The sequence below is a fragment of the Toxotes jaculatrix genome, chromosome 22, assembly GCF_017976425.1.
Source record: "Toxotes jaculatrix isolate fToxJac2 chromosome 22, fToxJac2.pri, whole genome shotgun sequence".
Taxonomy (NCBI): Eukaryota; Metazoa; Chordata; class Actinopteri; family Toxotidae; genus Toxotes; species Toxotes jaculatrix.
The window spans coordinates 902,669-920,053 of record NC_054415.1 but is presented as its reverse complement, the minus strand read 5'-3'; the positions used below and the strand labels follow the sequence as shown (position 1 = coordinate 920,053).

At 44.1% G+C, this 17,385-nt stretch overlaps 8 protein-coding genes across 8 annotated transcripts; 4 read left to right on the top strand and 4 right to left on the bottom strand.

The window, feature by feature from the left end:
• Positions 1–782: 782 nt before the first annotated feature.
• LOC121176456 (histone H2A-like) lies at positions 783–1,507 on the top strand. The gene has a single exon (XM_041030520.1). It carries the CDS (start codon positions 796–798, stop codon positions 1,183–1,185), a length of 390 nt encoding a protein of 129 aa, XP_040886454.1. The 5' UTR covers positions 783–795; the 3' UTR covers positions 1,186–1,507.
• Positions 1,508–1,659: 152 nt separating this feature from the next.
• LOC121176460 (histone H4) lies at positions 1,660–2,394 on the top strand. The gene has a single exon (XM_041030524.1). The coding sequence runs from the start codon at positions 1,912–1,914 to the stop codon at positions 2,221–2,223; it is 312 nt and encodes a 103-aa protein (XP_040886458.1). The 5' UTR covers positions 1,660–1,911; the 3' UTR covers positions 2,224–2,394.
• A 905-nt stretch (positions 2,395–3,299) lies between these two features.
• On the top strand, positions 3,300–4,130 carry LOC121176457 (histone H2B 1/2-like). Its single transcript, XM_041030521.1, has one exon. It carries the CDS (start codon positions 3,308–3,310, stop codon positions 3,680–3,682), a length of 375 nt encoding a protein of 124 aa, XP_040886455.1. The 5' UTR covers positions 3,300–3,307; the 3' UTR covers positions 3,683–4,130.
• Positions 4,131–4,648: 518 nt separating this feature from the next.
• LOC121176458 (histone H4) lies at positions 4,649–7,122 on the bottom strand. The gene is made up of 2 exons (XM_041030522.1): positions 6,497–7,122; positions 4,649–5,804 (listed from the first exon to the last, which is right to left on the bottom strand). The coding sequence occupies exon 2, from the start codon at positions 5,645–5,647 to the stop codon at positions 5,336–5,338; it is 312 nt and encodes a 103-aa protein (XP_040886456.1). The 5' UTR covers positions 5,648–5,804; positions 6,497–7,122; the 3' UTR covers positions 4,649–5,335.
• A 48-nt stretch (positions 7,123–7,170) lies between these two features.
• On the bottom strand, positions 7,171–8,542 carry LOC121176453 (histone H1-like). Its single transcript, XM_041030518.1, has one exon. The coding sequence runs from the start codon at positions 8,465–8,467 to the stop codon at positions 7,850–7,852; it is 618 nt and encodes a 205-aa protein (XP_040886452.1). The 5' UTR covers positions 8,468–8,542; the 3' UTR covers positions 7,171–7,849.
• A 3,297-nt stretch (positions 8,543–11,839) lies between these two features.
• On the top strand, positions 11,840–12,921 carry LOC121176454 (histone H1-like). Its single transcript, XM_041030519.1, has one exon. The coding sequence runs from the start codon at positions 11,900–11,902 to the stop codon at positions 12,515–12,517; it is 618 nt and encodes a 205-aa protein (XP_040886453.1). The 5' UTR covers positions 11,840–11,899; the 3' UTR covers positions 12,518–12,921.
• A 1,482-nt stretch (positions 12,922–14,403) lies between these two features.
• On the bottom strand, positions 14,404–15,612 carry LOC121176459 (histone H4). Its single transcript, XM_041030523.1, has one exon. The coding sequence runs from the start codon at positions 15,475–15,477 to the stop codon at positions 15,166–15,168; it is 312 nt and encodes a 103-aa protein (XP_040886457.1). The 5' UTR covers positions 15,478–15,612; the 3' UTR covers positions 14,404–15,165.
• Positions 15,613–15,991: 379 nt separating this feature from the next.
• On the bottom strand, positions 15,992–16,371 carry LOC121176462 (histone H2B 1/2-like). Its single transcript, XM_041030525.1, has one exon. It carries the CDS (start codon positions 16,366–16,368, stop codon positions 15,994–15,996), a length of 375 nt encoding a protein of 124 aa, XP_040886459.1. The 5' UTR covers positions 16,369–16,371; the 3' UTR covers positions 15,992–15,993.
• Between the last annotated feature and the right edge of the window lie 1,014 nt (positions 16,372–17,385).

Here is a 17,385-nt window from a genome sequence, read left to right as displayed (position 1 = left end):
AAGTGTTTAAAAGCGGTTTTCAGAGCATAGATGGGCTGCACCCCCACCCCAAACTTATTTTTTTAAGTAATTTACTTAATATTGTCATCAATATATGAAAGACCCGAAGATCAGTTTTATTTTGTGTTGGTCTAAGCTAATTTATGCGTGGGTAGCTGAGTCTTTGAAATTACTTTTTCCAAAGGAAGAAGTAGCACACACAGAAGATTTTCCTTCTGTGTGTGCTAAGGAACTATAGGAAAACTTACTCAGTGAGATAAAAATCAGTTATGTGGGTCATTTGTACTGCTAGTGTAATTAGTATTTTCGTGCTAATATGTTTGTAATTTTACTGCAGTGAAATTTTGAATGCAGAACTTTAATTGCAACAAAATATGTTTGCACTGTGGTAACACTACTTTTGTCGAGGTAAAACATACTGAGTACTACACCGATTTTGAATTTCTTGTTAATAAAAATGATTTCAATATAAATAGTATTGAATCTTGCATGTTTTACCTTACGAGTTTGTTCTACATTTTCATCTGGATTGGTAAATGTTTCTATTTCTATGTTTTAAAACCTTTCCTACTTGGATACTTCAGTTTTAACATTTCTGTCATGTCTTATTTTGTAATGATCACAAACTGCGGAGCGGAAGCCACGTAATCGCTTTACGTACTCATTTCTTATTGGACGATCACGCTAGAATTCCATCTGACCAATGAGTGATAAGATGGAAGTCGCTGGTGGTAATATAAGCATGGATTCGACATGACCAACGTACTCAATTTAACGAAATTGAAGCTTTTAACAATGTCCGGACGTGGAAAGACTGGTGGAGGAAAAGTCAGGGCCAAGGCGAAGACCCGCTCATCTCGTGCTGGGCTTCAGTTTCCTGTTGGTCGTGTGCATAGGCTGCTCAGGAAAGGTAACTATGCTCAACGGGTTGGTGCCGGCGCCCCTGTCTATTTGGCGGCGGTGTTGGAATACCTGACCGCTGAGATCCTGGAGTTGGCTGGAAACGCTGCTCGCGATAATAAGAAAACTAGGATCATCCCCCGTCACCTTCAGCTGGCTGTTCGCAATGACGAGGAGCTGAATAAGCTGCTCGGTGGAGTAACCATCGCCCAGGGCGGCGTGTTGCCTAACATCCAGGCCGTTCTCCTGCCCAAGAAAACCGAGAAGGCTGTTAAGGGCAAGTAAAGTCAATAACAGACAACAACCTCAACGGCTCTTTTAAGAGCCACCCACTGTTTCCTGAGGAGCTGATTCCTAACTGTATTTAAGTCTGAACACACGCAATAATACTCACACACACAGGTTTTATCAGTAATGTGGTCCATAACAATCTAGACTAAAATACCAGTTAACAAGTTTACTATGTAATTGTGATTATTCTAAACATTATATTCTGTAATTAAAGGAATGTAATTTTTTACCAAACCAAAATAAGGATCACTGTATGTTAAACAACATAAATTGGCTGCAGAAACAACGCTTGTGAAGTGTTACAACGATGAAAGGCGCTGATTGGGTGCAAGGATTTTTGATTTTGACAGGCTGAAAAATGTGTGGCCTTATGCTCATCTCACTGGTGAATCCTCTCTTACTGTCAACATTTCAGCAGCAACATAGTTCAAAGGGTTTTAAGCATAAAAAGATTAAGAAAAGAAACTCGTGTTGCGCCAAATAATAAAAAAAAAAGACGCAGATATTTCAGGAGTTCAGTAGAAATGACAGGGTCAATGCTTTACTCTAAGTTTCATTTGACATTCATTTCATTAATCGGAAACGCAGCGGCTCAGGAAAAGGAAAATTGGCGGGCCGAGGTCGAGCTGTCTGTCTTCATTTACGTCCGCGTAAATGATTGAAAACCAGACGTTCACTTGACCGACATCAGTTGTTCGAAACAACAGGAAGTTTGACAAGATGAGTGGAAGAGGAAAAGGAGGCAAAGGACTCGGTAAAGGAGGCGCCAAGCGTCACCGTAAAGTTCTCCGTGACAACATCCAGGGAATCACCAAGCCCGCCATCCGCCGTCTGGCTCGCCGTGGTGGCGTCAAGCGTATATCTGGCCTGATCTACGAGGAGACCCGCGGTGTGCTCAAGGTCTTCCTGGAGAATGTCATTCGTGATGCCGTCACCTACACCGAGCACGCTAAGAGGAAGACGGTGACTGCTATGGATGTGGTCTACGCTCTCAAGAGGCAGGGCCGCACTCTGTACGGCTTCGGCGGTTAAACCAGACCTGAACTTACAACAACACAACGGCTCTTTTCAGAGCCACACAAATCACCTGAAGAGTGTAATCCTTGAACGTATCATAATTGTCTTCTCCGACAAAGTTTTTTTTTTAAAGTCAATTTAATAAAGAGTTTACTCTTTTGTTAATAATAAAGTACAGTAACACTTTGATGGTGCAAGACTGTAAAAACCGAATATGTGTACGACGGCTCAGCTGTTTATTGTACAGACACATTTAGGTTATCAAGGCCGCAGAAGGTTCGTGGTGCTCAATCTGTGTGGGTACCTCCGTCTTTGAATTCACTCTTTAATTCTGTTAATGACATCCTGAGTAAACCAAAGTTCTGCACCTACTGTGGGGAAAAAAGTGCTTTTCAATTAATCTTAAGTTGACAACGGTCTATGCCATTTCTTTTCAAATACAAAACGCAACTTAAACTCATTGCTCTCTGGTGTAAAAACCACGCAATGTACTTCAGTCCTGGTTTAGCATTTCTTGTTACACACTGGACAATAAACCAACATGGTTTCGATTAAGGATTATATGAAAATACCCCTGAGCAAGGCACTGATCCACTCTAGCTCCCTGGGCGCCTTGCTAGACGCCCCCCCCCCCCCCGTGTGTGTTTCGTTCATTTGGTGTGTATGAAATGCAGATAAATTTCAACTAGTTTGAGGGATCAATAAAGGAATGAACTTAAAATGAATGACGCTGACAGTACAGCAATACCGAACGGTCATAGTGCCTGGCTGACGGGGTAAAGGTCACTGTGACATTACTGAAACCAAACAAGTACGTGTGTTTCAACAGCGTTTTACTTCTAATCGATGCGTAATAAACATATCGTGTCTTTCCTGTATCGACACACTGATGTTAAATCACATCTCCCTGTACTGCCACCAGCCGAACAGGCTCGCGTCTATCTGCAGCCATGACACTTTGAGAATGCAGTGTGACGTATTTTCAATAAACCAATCGCAGAGCGGGAACAGCACAGTCGCATTTGCATCTCGTGTGTTGAAGAACACCGGGCGCAGCGCTCTCTCCTCATACTTACTTGACCATAGTCAGTCTGTGAGGATGCCTGAACCCGCAAAGTCCGCGCCCAAGAAGGGCTCCAAGAAAGCAGTGACCAAGACCGCCGGCAAGGGCGGCAAGAAGAAGAGAAAGACCAGGAGGGAGAGCTACGCCATCTACGTGTACAAGGTCCTGAAGCAGGTCCACCCTGATACCGGTATCTCTTCAAAGGCCATGAGTATCATGAACTCCTTCGTTAGCGACATCTTTGAGCGCATCGCCGGTGAGGCCTCCCGCCTGGCTCACTACAACAAACGCTCCACCATCACCTCCAGGGAGATTCAGACCGCCGTGCGTCTGCTGCTGCCAGGTGAGCTGGCCAAGCACGCCGTGTCTGAGGGAACCAAGGCTGTGACCAAGTACACCAGCTCCAAGTAAACAGCTCTGCTGCTCCAACAAAACAACGGCTCTTTTAAGAGCCACACACTTAATCTGAAAAGGCAAATTTCCAACAATCTGGCTGTCACTATCATATGTACGTTTTAGGTTATTAATGTTGATGCGTTTGTTGCCGCTGCCGAAAGTTAAGCTGCGACCAATTATTTAAATACAATATAGAGGTTTAGTGGATAGACACCTGAGCCAATTAATTTAGATTAAAATTACTGATATCGAACCTTACGTACTGTAAAGGAATGAAAATATAAATGTAGTCAAGCGTAAAGCATTTATATCTTTTAATTATGCATATAATAAATACTTCACGTCAACTCTGAGAATGTATAACAATACAATGTCAGCTAACATTAAAACCGCTTTACGGTCTGTCCCTCACTTTTGGCAGCAGTTTCCAGAAAGAATCTGTTCACTGACTAACGGTCCAGACAGCACCTCAGTTTGAATTTTCAAATTTTTGCCCGATGAATGACCGGTTACATCACATGTATACATGGGACCAATCAGCTTTGTCGGCGCTCCGGTGCTGACTATAAAACAGACACCAGCGGCCACTGTCAGCATGTTCATCATTAGAAAAACGAACTATCAACAACGATGGCAAGAACTAAGCAGACCGCTCGTAAATCCACCGGTGGCAAAGCCCCCAGGAAGCAGCTGGCCACAAAAGCTGCTCGCAAAAGCGCCCCAGCTACCGGCGGAGTGAAGAAGCCCCACCGTTACAGGCCCGGCACCGTGGCTTTGAGGGAGATCCGTCGCTACCAGAAATCCACCGAGCTGTTGATCCGCAAACTGCCCTTCCAGCGCCTGGTGAGGGAGATCGCTCAGGACTTCAAGACCGACCTGCGCTTCCAGAGCTCAGCTGTCATGGCTCTGCAGGAGGCTAGCGAGGCTTACCTGGTTGGTCTTTTTGAGGATACCAACCTGTGCGCTATCCACGCTAAGAGAGTCACCATCATGCCCAAGGACATCCAGCTGGCTCGCCGTATCCGCGGAGAGAGGGCTTAAAGTCGTCAGAGTAAAGTGAAAACAACGGCTCTTTTAAGAGCCACATACTTTTCTACTAAGAGCTGCTTTTCTATAAGAAAACTACACAACATAAACCCATGTGCAGCGTTTGTCCTTCAACACAATATAACATAATACTATCAGCTACTATCAAGTCAGTTAATTTGCAGCAAAGCTGTTGACGCTTGATTATACATATGTATAATATAAAACAGCCACACATCAGTTGTTTTTCCTTTAAACCAGCTTTGATACCTGATAACCTGCACACAAGAAGCCATGAACATTTGATATGATGTACATTTTGTACATTAGTAATTCATCCATATATACTTTATTTTGGTAATAAAATAATTTCCCAAATTCACATTAGTAAGTACTAGTAGTAATAGTACTTACTTGAAAAAGTTAGTTCTTCTAACCATAACTAACCATAACTAAGACTTAACGACATCATATCTGGCTCTTGCCAAAGTATAAACTGAACGTTAAAAGCCTTTTTGAAATTAAACCTAATAAAGTGACATATACCAAAGTTACAGCAACATGTTGGTGTGAAATTGGCTCTCTGTGTGATTTGTGTGGCTCTGAAAAGAGCCGTTGTGTTGTTGTAAGTTCAGGTCTGGTTTAACCGCCGAAGCCGTACAGAGTGCGGCCCTGCCTCTTGAGAGCGTAGACCACATCCATAGCAGTCACCGTCTTCCTCTTAGCGTGTTCGGTGTAGGTGACGGCATCACGAATGACATTCTCCAGGAAGACCTTGAGCACACCGCGGGTCTCCTCGTAGATCAGGCCAGATATACGCTTGACGCCACCACGGCGAGCCAGGCGGCGGATGGCGGGCTTGGTGATTCCCTGGATGTTGTCACGGAGAACTTTACGGTGACGCTTGGCGCCTCCTTTACCGAGTCCTTTGCCTCCTTTTCCTCTTCCGCTCATCTTCACAGAGTAGTTGTTTGAATCAGCAACTTAGAGTAAGTGGGTCAAAGACGGCGCTTTTAAGTCGTTTATGCGGACGTAAATGAAGACAGACATCTCGGCCCATTAATTTTTCGTTTCCTCTTTTCAAGCTAGAGCCTGTGAGTCGCTGCATTTCCTGTAAAAAAAAAAAAAATCCTTCAACATAAAAGTAAAACATTGACCGTCATTCTATGACCTGCGATCAGCTGATTCACAGGAAGTCATTCTATCAGCTCCTTTCTTGTTTCTTCCCAGTGTATGGTACTGATGTTGACCAGAAATTTACCAGATTAAAGTCATCAAGCATTCATCCCCACAAACACTTCAGAAGTCAGTTTTCAAAAACATTCAGGGATCTTCATTTATTTACAATTACACATCCTTCAAGTGACAAAACACACAACAGATGTTAAATATATAACAACCTGGATAAATAAGTGTACTTCTTAGTACATGTATGTATACAATCAGAAAATGTGTAGTGTCATAAAATAGAATAAACTTGATAAAGTGGAATGTAACATGAAATTGAAAGAAAAGTACAACAAAGGAGATGTTAAAAGCAAGAGTAAGTTAGTCATAAGTATTTAAGCTATGCCTGAAGCCCAGGCTCTTCTGTGTGTGTGTGTGTGTGTGGGTGTGTGGGTGTGTGGGTGTGTGGGTGTGTGTGTCTGTGTGTCTGTGTGTCTGTGTGTCTGTGTGTGTGTCTGTGTGTCTGTGTGTCTGTGTGTCTGTGTGTCTGTGTGTCTGTGTGTGTCTGTGTGTGTCTGTGTGTGTCTGTGTGTGTCTGTGTGTGTCTGTGTGTGTCTGTGTGTCTGTGTGTTGTACCCAGGTGAGTTGAGGTTCAGACCACTTCGACTTAATTGAGGCGCTGCGCTGCTGTTCATACCACGCATGGGAAACCCCAAAGCACCTACAACAGGAGAGAGAAAACATATTTATATTCTCAAAAAACACACACACCAGCTACATTTTAGTGTCATCTTTCAGACTGAAAATATACGCTTCTGTTTTAACTAGTGAAGCTGTCTACACCAGAAAAGTTCGAGCTTATCTCTGCCCATAGGGAATCACAGATCTTGTGTCCAGCGAGTGGCGGAGGTTTTTAAATCCGTCTTCGGTGACCGTGTTAACAGTCAGCATGTCCTCGGCAGTGTAGTGTGTTCTGGCAGTCGTTGTCTCCCGGTGTCTTCGGCTGCTCTTATCATCCGGAGTGACGCTGGTAAAACATGCTGGAATTGTCTGTTCGCTTCTTCGGGCCTGAGCATCATTTTCACACTTTCAGCTTCAGCGCCACAGGTTTTGCACAGAACCTGTTTCTGCTGCACGTCTGCGGCCTCAGAGCCGAAATAGTCCCAAACGAGCGACGTGCTGTTTTTCTTGGGGATTAAACGCCGTAACTCCGCTTGTGCTCCAGCTGAAGCCATTTGACTAATGAAGCAGCAGGTGGAGCAGGTGATGCTGATTGCGTTAGCCTGACCTGTGCACGAGCAGCACGCCGCTTCTGATCGGTGAGCTCGGCAGGTAGGGAGACGGCAGGTATGAGTAAAATAGTGGACACAGCAGATCCTGGGTCAGTCAGGAGCACTGCAAAAACCCGCAGCTTTGGCGATCACATGATCGTAGAACAGAAAGTGGAAGGTAACATAAAATTGAAAGAAAACAAGTACAACAAAGGAGATAATAAAACAATCATATCTAGTAATATGATTTGTGAAATAATGAGCTTAAGTCATTGCATGTAAATCTGATTTTCAGTGACTTACCTTTGAATCGGTGTTGGACACACGTCATAGAATCATTGAAATCATTTCTATTTAGGAAACACGAATAAGATGACCACGAATCACAGTCACATGTCAGCTAATAAATTGCCAGTAGCATAATTATTTAAAATTTCTTGCAACAGTTTCAAATATACAGCAGCAACACATTATATAAGGGTGTATGGGTTTGTTTTTTGGGGTAAATCTTTCATTATCTTTGCCCTCCTGCAGAGGTAGTGGCTGCGTTTTCCTACAGAGAATCACTGCCAGGACAGGTTAACAATTATTAATTATGAATAGTAATAATCAATTTAGGGAAACAGTATCATCTGAATATCCACTGGAAACCTGCTCTTCAGTGAAATATGTGGGTGGCTCTTAAAAGAGCCTTTTGATGAGTGTAAATTTACTTCCTTTACTTCTTGGCTGTTTTCTTGGCAGTAACCTTCTTAGCTTTGGCAGCTTTGGGTTTAGCCACCTTCTTCGCTGCTTTCTTGGGTGTAGCCGCTTTCTTGGTCGTCTTCTTCGGGCTCTTTGGAGACTTCTTAGCCGCTGCGGGTTTCTTGGCAGCTGCAGGTTTCTTAGCTTTCTTCGGGGTTGTCTTGGCTGCTTTGGACTTCTTGGTGGCTGCTGGCTTCTTAGCAGCGGGGGCAGTGGCTTTCTTCGCTGCTGCTGGCTTCTTGACTTTAGCAGCGGAAGCTTTCTTCACTGCTTTCTTGGGCTTCTCAGCAGCCTTGCTCGCCTTGAAAGACCCGGAAGCTCCGATTCCTTTGGTTTGCACCAGAGATCCTTTCCCGACCAGACTCTTTACGGCACGTCTGATGTGGGCGCTGTTGTGCTCCACATCGTAACCCTGAGCTGCCAGAGCCTTCTTCAGAGCTATGTAAGAAAGACCATTGCGCTCCTTGGAGGCGGACACCGCTTTCAGGACGAGCTCACTGGCGCCGGGTCCAGATTTCTTGCTCGGCTTTGCGGCCTTCTTCTTCGGTGCTTTAGCCGGAGCGGCTGGTGCAGCTGGGGCGACTTCTGCCATCGTGTTGTCGATTCGATTCTGTCAGCGACTCGGATCAGAGTGATACACAGTTCCCTGCTAAGAGAGGAACTTAAACACACCATGAGAACCGTGGAGACTCAACCCAGCCCGCTGCTCTCTGCTGCTGCAGGAATACAGGAGCCACTTGTGTTTTCTCTTTACCAATAAACCTGTAAAATACGCATTTGGTGGAAGTAGTAAAGCGTAAAATCGAATCGAACTGATGGCGAAGGAGTTTCTCTTCACTTGGAATCCATGTAAACCTTAAGACTTTTCTCCATTTTGTTTTAGAAGCGTTTAAACCTCTCCCATCTGCCGCCGTGTGAGGCACCGCTCGGTGTCTTTTCTCCGTGATTTCTCTCCTAAATCTTTTAAAATCCAGCAGAAGCCCAATCAAACGACTTTGACAGCGAGACGACAAGTTTGTTCAGAGATACGATGCAAAAACATTCAACTCTTGTCTGTATTTTTTTGTTAAATACGAGTTTGTTCGGCATCTGCAAACACACTCAAAAGTTGCTTAGGACTCCACACTTACTATGACTGGCAGTCACTGCTTATGTCGTTTGTTTTATGCTTCTCTAGAATTCACCCATACTTTAGCCAATCTGAAACAAATTCCTTGTCATTAAAGCAAATTCATCTAAAATGACCTTTTTATTTCATTTGCTTTACTACTCTATTTTATTTTTCTTCTATTCTATTCTGCTGAAGCAAACCTGGTAAACTGCTGCTGTGGCCTATATGAAGCTGGTATTGGTACCTTATAGGTATTACATTATATACACAGCTCTGCAGCCTCACAAACTGAGGTCTGGTCGTCAGCTGGTGATCCAGGTAATGAGGGGAGTGTCCACATCCATGCGGCTCTCCAGCTTTTCCTTCAACAGCCTGAGCTGGATGGTATGGAAGACAGATGAACTGTCAAAGAACATAATGTGGACAGTAATGTTAGGTCTGTCCAGGGAGGAATTGGCCCTCTGGAGTAGATATATAATTGCACCCCCACATGGGGCTGGTACACAAACTGCAGCAGATGTTGCACACACTAGTCTCCTCAGGTGTGCCAGGACCAACCCCCCCATGACCTTCATTATGTGGGAGGTCAGAGCTATGGGCCTGTAGTCATTCAGTGCCACAGCATGTCCTTACTTAGGCACTGGGACCAGACATGTTGTTTTCCATAGCTCTAGGACACTCTGGTGGTACAGGTGAACAGGTGCTGCAGGACTCCACACAGTTGGCTCCCACGTGCCTAAAGTACATGTGGGCTTATGCCAGGGGTGGGCAAACTGTTCCACAAAGGGCCAGTGTGGCTGCAGGTTTTTGTTCTAACCAATGAAGAGCACACAGTTTGACCAATCAACTGTCTGAAGACTGACAGTCTTCAGACAGTTGACCAATCAACTGTCTGAAGACTGTCAGTCTTCAGACAGTTGATTGGTCAACTGTCTGAAGACAGTTGACCAATCAACTGTCTTCAGACAGTTGATTGGTCAACTGTCTTCAGACAGTTGACCAATCAACTGTCTGAAGACTGAGATCAGTTGATTAAATGAGTGAAGTCTGGTGTGCTGCTGCTTGGTTGGAACAAAAACCTGCAGCCACACCGGCCCTTTGTGGAACAGTTTGCCCACCCCTGGCTTATGCCATTCAGTCCAGCTGCTTTTCTGGGGCGAGGCCTCTCCAGTTCTCTTCTCACCAGATCAGCAGTCAAACCTGGCCAGGTTTCACTCCCTGCACTCTTTGCGTGTCCAGGTAAGTGCTTCCAGATAATCAGTTTCATCTGCACGGTATCACGTCATTGTCTCTGAAATTAAGCAAATCAGAAACACTAGTTATTATGGATCTTAACTTTTAATGTTACATCAGTAACACAACTGGAACAGCTTGAAAAATATATCACAAATTTGAAAATTTCTATGCATGGGTGGTGGCTTTTCATTCTCACCCTTCTCTTGGGACCCACTGACACTAACTGTGTTCACACTGAAATTAAGTTGATAAACGTAATTTTTTTTTTAATGTATTTTTTTAAATGTATATTTTACATTTTGTCATACTGATAGTTCATAACTGTTTGTGTGTGTGTTTTTGTGTGTTTGGTGCTGCTGAGTCTTTCAGTTCTGGAGGTATACTGTTCTCTCCTTCCTTCAGTTTATTGTATTATTCTGCATGTTACTGTTTATGTACAGTACAATATGTAAACAATGCAACTTTTATACTTTTACCTATTGTGAAATGTGCCATTTAAGTAAAAGTGCTTTACCCTTACTATAGTCGTATATAAGGTGCATATTGTGATCAGTATGTTGCAACATACCCCAATACATATCTGTATAATAATATTAGTATTCTCTTTTTATTACTGTGTTGCATGCTACTTAAATTACTACTGTATTATTGAAATTGAATATATATCTTTTAGAGAAAAGATGTTTTGTCTCTTTTAGATATGTATCATTTATATCAGATTAAAAAAAGGTCCTTTGCTAAATCTTGCCTGTTGACAGTATTGTTTATCAATGCCCACTGTCCTTGATATATAAACACATAAAATATGACTTTTGAATTGTTAAGTAATATGGCCCAAATATGTACTTTGAGTGGATTAATCCGTTTTCATTTATTCTTCTGTCAGAGCACCTGCCCAAGTGTCTGAGTACAAATGAACTGATATCTAGTATTAACAGTTTGTGTGAGCTTGGGCATATCTGTCTCCTCTACAAGTTGGGGGTCTGTGTTAGAGCAGTTGTGTTATTGCAGTGATTGATTATCTGCCTGACACATTTCAGACTGTCAGAACTACGATTGAAGTCTGATTCTGTTATGAATTAAAGGGAAAAACGGGGGTAAATAGATGACACACACACACACACACTGTCGCAGGAAGTAACTCAGCCGGTGGCCTCCACCAACATGCGTGTGTTTGCAGATGCCGAAAAAACTCGTGTTTAACAAAAAAATACCGTCAAGAGTTGAATGTTTTTGCATCGTATCTCTGAACAAACTTGTCGTCTCGCTGTCAAAGTCGTTTGATTGGGCTTCTGCTGGATTTTAAAAGATTTAGGAGAGAAATCACGGAGAAAAGACACCGAGCGGTGCCTCACACGGCGGCAGATGGGAGAGGTTTAAACGCTTCTAAAACAAAATGGAGAAAAGTCTTAAGGTTTACATGGATTCCAAGTGAAGAGAAACTCCTTCGCCATCAGTTCGATTCGATTTTACGCTTTACTACTTCCACCAAATGCGTATTTTACAGGTTTATTGGTAAAGAGAAAACACAAGTGGCTCCTGTATTCCTGCAGCAGCAGAGAGCAGCGGGCTGGGTTGAGTCTCCACGGTTCTCATGGTGTGTTTAAGTTCCTCTCTTAGCAGGGAACTGTGTATCACTCTGATCCGAGTCGCTGACAGAATCGAATCGACAACACGATGGCAGAAGTCGCCCCAGCTGCACCAGCCGCTCCGGCTAAAGCACCGAAGAAGAAGGCCGCAAAGCCGAGCAAGAAATCTGGACCCGGCGCCAGTGAGCTCGTCCTGAAAGCGGTGTCCGCCTCCAAGGAGCGCAATGGTCTTTCTTACATAGCTCTGAAGAAGGCTCTGGCAGCTCAGGGTTACGATGTGGAGCACAACAGCGCCCACATCAGACGTGCCGTAAAGAGTCTGGTCGGGAAAGGATCTCTGGTGCAAACCAAAGGAATCGGAGCTTCCGGGTCTTTCAAGGCGAGCAAGGCTGCTGAGAAGCCCAAGAAAGCAGTGAAGAAAGCTTCCGCTGCTAAAGTCAAGAAGCCAGCAGCAGCGAAGAAAGCCACTGCCCCCGCTGCTAAGAAGCCAGCAGCCACCAAGAAGTCCAAAGCAGCCAAGACAACCCCGAAGAAAGCTAAGAAACCTGCAGCTGCCAAGAAACCCGCAGCGGCTAAGAAGTCTCCAAAGAGCCCGAAGAAGACGACCAAGAAAGCGGCTACACCCAAGAAAGCAGCGAAGAAGGTGGCTAAACCCAAAGCTGCCAAAGCTAAGAAGGTTACTGCCAAGAAAACAGCCAAGAAGTAAAGGAAGTAAATTTACACTCATCAAAAGGCTCTTTTAAGAGCCACCCACATATTTCACTGAAGAGCAGGTTTCCTTTTCAGAAGTTTAAGTGTTTATATGTAGTACCAGTTCACATTTGTACATAGTGTAATAGTTCTTACAATAATTGAAAGGTAAAGTCACTCTCTCAATCAAATTACATGCTTTTTACATTACATACTGCTTTCCTGCTGATCTCACAACACTGGTAGTAAGTATTGCATGTTTATTGCTTGCCTTATAATTTTGAACTTGTTTGTACCCTTTATTTTGATGTAATTTTTTTTTTTACTTTTTTGTCTTTTTTTATTTAAATGTATTTATCTGTATATTATTGCAATGCCTCCATTTTCCCTCAGGGGATCAATAAAGACTCCTCTGAACCACATTGCTGTGATTCACCACTTAAATCTGGCTGTCTTGCTACAACTCCCACATTTTCACTTGATTGCACAACTGTAGGAACATTACAACAACAGCTGTATAAGTTTTGCCAGTAACGAGGTGATTCTAGAGCAGAGGTGTCCAAACTGTTCCACAAAGAGCCGTGTGGCTGCAGGGTTTGTTCCAACCAAGCAGCAGCACACCTGACTTGACTCATTTAATCAGCTGATGTCAGTCTTCAGACAGTTGATTGGTCCAACTGTGTGCTCTTGACTGGTTGAAACAAAAACCTGCAGCCACACAGCCCTTTGTGGAACAGTTTGGACACTTCTGCTCTAGAGTCTGTAGGGCCCTCCAACCAGCGTTCATCACCCTTACATAATAATAATATTAATAATAATATGACACTATCAAAAAATGTGAAATGCAAACATTTTTTTATTTCAAAAGAGCACATTGCAATCTTTTCAAAATAAATATATGAACATTACAAACGTGCAATTTAAAAATAGAAAAGAAAAAAAAAATTCTTGCATATAAACTCTGTAATTTAGTATTCTTAGCTTGACAGTTAAGCTTGGCTGGTAAAAGTATTGTCCCAGTTCGATGTTTTTATTTTTAGCCTGCTGAGCTCGGTCACATCAGGACCAGCAGAGCAGCACACACCAACATGCTCTGAGCTAAGTTAACAGCTGTATTATACTCCACACTGTCCCGTTTCCTCTGTCAGAGGGATGAGATACTTGCTGTGAGAGTGAGAGGTGGGGGTGGGGCTGCCTCAGTGAATCAAAGTTGGTCAGCCCTCGGGGGCCCCCTTCTGGCCTGGGGCACCAAGCATTTGCCTGCCTTTCCTGTTGGCAAGCAGCGCCACTGCCAGTAACAACACAATGTCAAACTTAATATAAATACTGTAAAAGTAATTTTATGAACGTATAAACTTTTAAATTTACATATACTTATTGTTTACATTACTTCATAAATTAAAACCGGTTTGAGCTTTCGAAGTCCGTTTGTAGATCACGTGTATACATGGGACCAATGAGCTTTGTCGGCGCTCCGGTGCTGACTATAAAACAGACACCAGCGGCCACTGTCAGCATGTTCAACATTAGAAAAACGAACTATCAACAACGATGGCAAGAACTAAGCAGACCGCTCGTAAATCCACCGGTGGCAAAGCCCCCAGGAAGCAGCTGGCCACAAAAGCTGCTCGCAAAAGCGCCCCAGCTACCGGCGGAGTGAAGAAGCCCCACCGTTACAGGCCCGGCACCGTGGCTTTGAGGGAGATCCGTCGCTACCAGAAATCCACCGAGCTGTTGATCCGCAAACTGCCCTTCCAGCGCCTGGTGAGGGAGATCGCTCAGGACTTCAAGACCGACCTGCGCTTCCAGAGCTCAGCTGTCATGGCTCTGCAGGAGGCTAGCGAGGCTTACCTGGTTGGTCTTTTCGAGGACACCAACCTGTGCGCTATCCACGCTAAGAGAGTCACCATCATGCCCAAAGACATCCAGCTGGCTCGCCGTATCCGCGGAGAGAGGGCTTAAAGTCGTCAAAGTGAAAACAACGGCTCTTTTAAGAGCCACATACTTTTCTCATAAGAGCTGTTTCCTTTTGGGGGTTTGACTCAATGACAGGTTTGTTTAATGCACGTGTGTATCGCTGTAATCCATAGATTGATTTAGCTCAATACTTGAACAATTGATTTTCTGCTGATTTGCATTCAGTTGTCAGAGACAGCGTTGTCGCTCACGTCCTCCGTATTAAACAGGCCCTGCCTGAGTGTTTGCTCTGCAGCTGACTTCCCTGGACGGAACGACTCTTAAGACCCACACATCTTTCCTGAGCCCCTGACTAATGAAGAAAATAATACAACCATGGCAGACATGCAGCTTCTCACGTTCAAGTGTGATGTGGTTCAAACTGGAGTAAATGATTCCACATTCGGTTAAAATAAGGTGTTTAATTGAAACCAGCATAGCGCGTAACTCCTCAGTCAGTTAAAATGATTTTACTGCCACGTTCTACCGGAGACTGAAAAACACCGACTGGCCTTTACTATTAACATTACGTCTGACTCTTGTCCACACATGGTTAGTTTCAATCTTCGGACGCCGTACAAGCAACATTGAACACTGCCATTTTGACACTAACATTACAGCAACAACGTATTAATGTGAAATTGGCTCTCTGTGTGATTTGTGTGGCTCTGAAAAGAGCCGTTGTGTTGTTGTAAGTTCAGGTCTGGTTTAACCGCCGAAGCCGTACAGAGTGCGGCCCTGCCTCTTGAGAGCGTAGACCACATCCATAGCAGTCACCGTCTTCCTCTTAGCGTGCTCGGTGTAGGTGACGGCATCACGAATGACATTCTCCAGGAAGACCTTGAGCACACCGCGGGTCTCCTCGTAGATCAGACCAGAGATACGCTTGACGCCACCACGGCGAGCCAGGCGGCGGATGGCGGGCTTGGTGATTCCCTGGATGTTGTCACGGAGAACTTTACGGTGACGCTTGGCGCCTCCTTTACCGAGTCCTTTGCCTCCTTTTCCTCTTCCGCTCATCTTCTTGGTTCAGCTGTTGTTCAACGAAACTAATGGCCGCTAAGGGTAGCGTTTCCGTATTTATGTCAGTTGTGCGGACGTGTTTGAGGACCACAGGCTCCTCTGGGTGGCAAAACAAGCTGTTAACCCTTTACCTCAAGGACAGCAGCAGGAAATTATCTGGTGTCGCAAAAGAATCTAATAACCAATTTTCTCCCCCGTATTTTCTTTGTCACCAACAAAACAACACAGTTACGTAGTGATAGTACACACGATTTCATCACCTAGAACGTTACTTTATCAGTAGTTTTACGTTAACATGTATGTATTTATGTTGTTACACGTAAGTGGAGTGTATGAACCCTTTAGCTTAACAGTGCAAATCTAACAGAAGTAACGTTAATGGCTGATATCTACACCGAGAAAGCTTTGAAAATTAAACAAACCAGTCGCCACCAAGTTCAGAGAAGTTTGCCTTTTCAGATAAAGTGTGTGGCTCTTAAAAGAGCCGTTGTTTTGTTGGAGCAGCAGAGCTGTTTACTTGGAGCTGGTGTACTTGGTCACAGCCTTGGTTCCCTCAGACACGGCGTGCTTGGCCAGCTCACCTGGCAGCAGCAGACGCACGGCGGTCTGAATCTCCCTGGAGGTGATGGTGGAGCGTTTGTTGTAGTGAGCCAGGCGGGAGGCCTCACCGGCGATGCGCTCAAAGATGTCGCTAACGAAGGAGTTCATGATACTCATGGCCTTTGAAGAGATACCGGTATCAGGGTGGACCTGCTTCAGGACCTTGTACACGTAGATGGCGTAGCTCTCCCTCCTGGTCTTTCTCTTCTTCTTGCCGCCCTTGCCGGCGGTCTTGGTCACGGCTTTCTTGGAGCCCTTCTTGGGCGCGGACTTTGCGGGTTCAGGCATCCTCACAGACTGACTATGGTCAAGTAAGTATGAGGAGAGAGCGCTGCGCCCGGTGTTCTTCAACACACGAGATGCAAATGCGACTGTGCTGTTCCCGCTCTGCGATTGGCTGATGCATCACACAGCACACAGTGATGGAAGATGTGATTTAACCTCAGTGTGTTGGTGCTGGAAACGGAAGTCAGTATCAACAGAACAAGGTAAAGACGTTTGTGAAAAAAGTGTTAACGAGTGCAAATATTTGGCCATAATGCTCAATATGTGGAAAAATCCAAAAGGTTTGTCTGTTAACATTTGTTTACTAGTGTCACCTCTCAAATCGTTAGCACCTCCGTTTTTGAGGGAGGTATCTTTTATCATTTCTTTCAAATAACACTCAGTTTATATTCTGGGAATAAAAGATTGATTGTGAGGTAAATTTATTCTAATTTAAAACTGCTCTTTTATGAATATGGTAAATGAAATAACACAAGTAACAAAATCCCCCTGCTTCTCAAACGTGTCAGGGTGAATGTAGATGGACCCACAGGCCCTGGTCACGCTCTGCTGAGAGGTTTACATGTGTCGCACCATCAAGTGGCAAAACACTGAAATGCAACCTCCCTCATTTCTCCTCAGTCAACAGCAAAGAGCCACAATTGAGTTTGTTTCAGTTTATTTCATAACTCTTCTGCATATATTAACATTTTAACAAACAGGAATCTTTTTGTTAAAAACACAATGTTAACATTAAGGGGATGAGGTTTAACATGTGATACACTTAAACCACTGATACACAGAGAACGTCAGAAAGTTTTGGCTTTTTCAGACCAATTTGGCAGCGTTGTTTTGGGGGATGGTGTCAGTAAAGGTACTTGATGGACGGAGGCAGCTCCACGGATGATTCACACTCACAGGCAGCAAAGTCTACTGACTCCACACAGAAGGGAAACTACCCATAGGGCTGTATTCAGTTAAAACCATGCAAAAAAAAAAAAAAAAACACTTTGCAGGTATGCCTGCAAACATGTGCTTTTC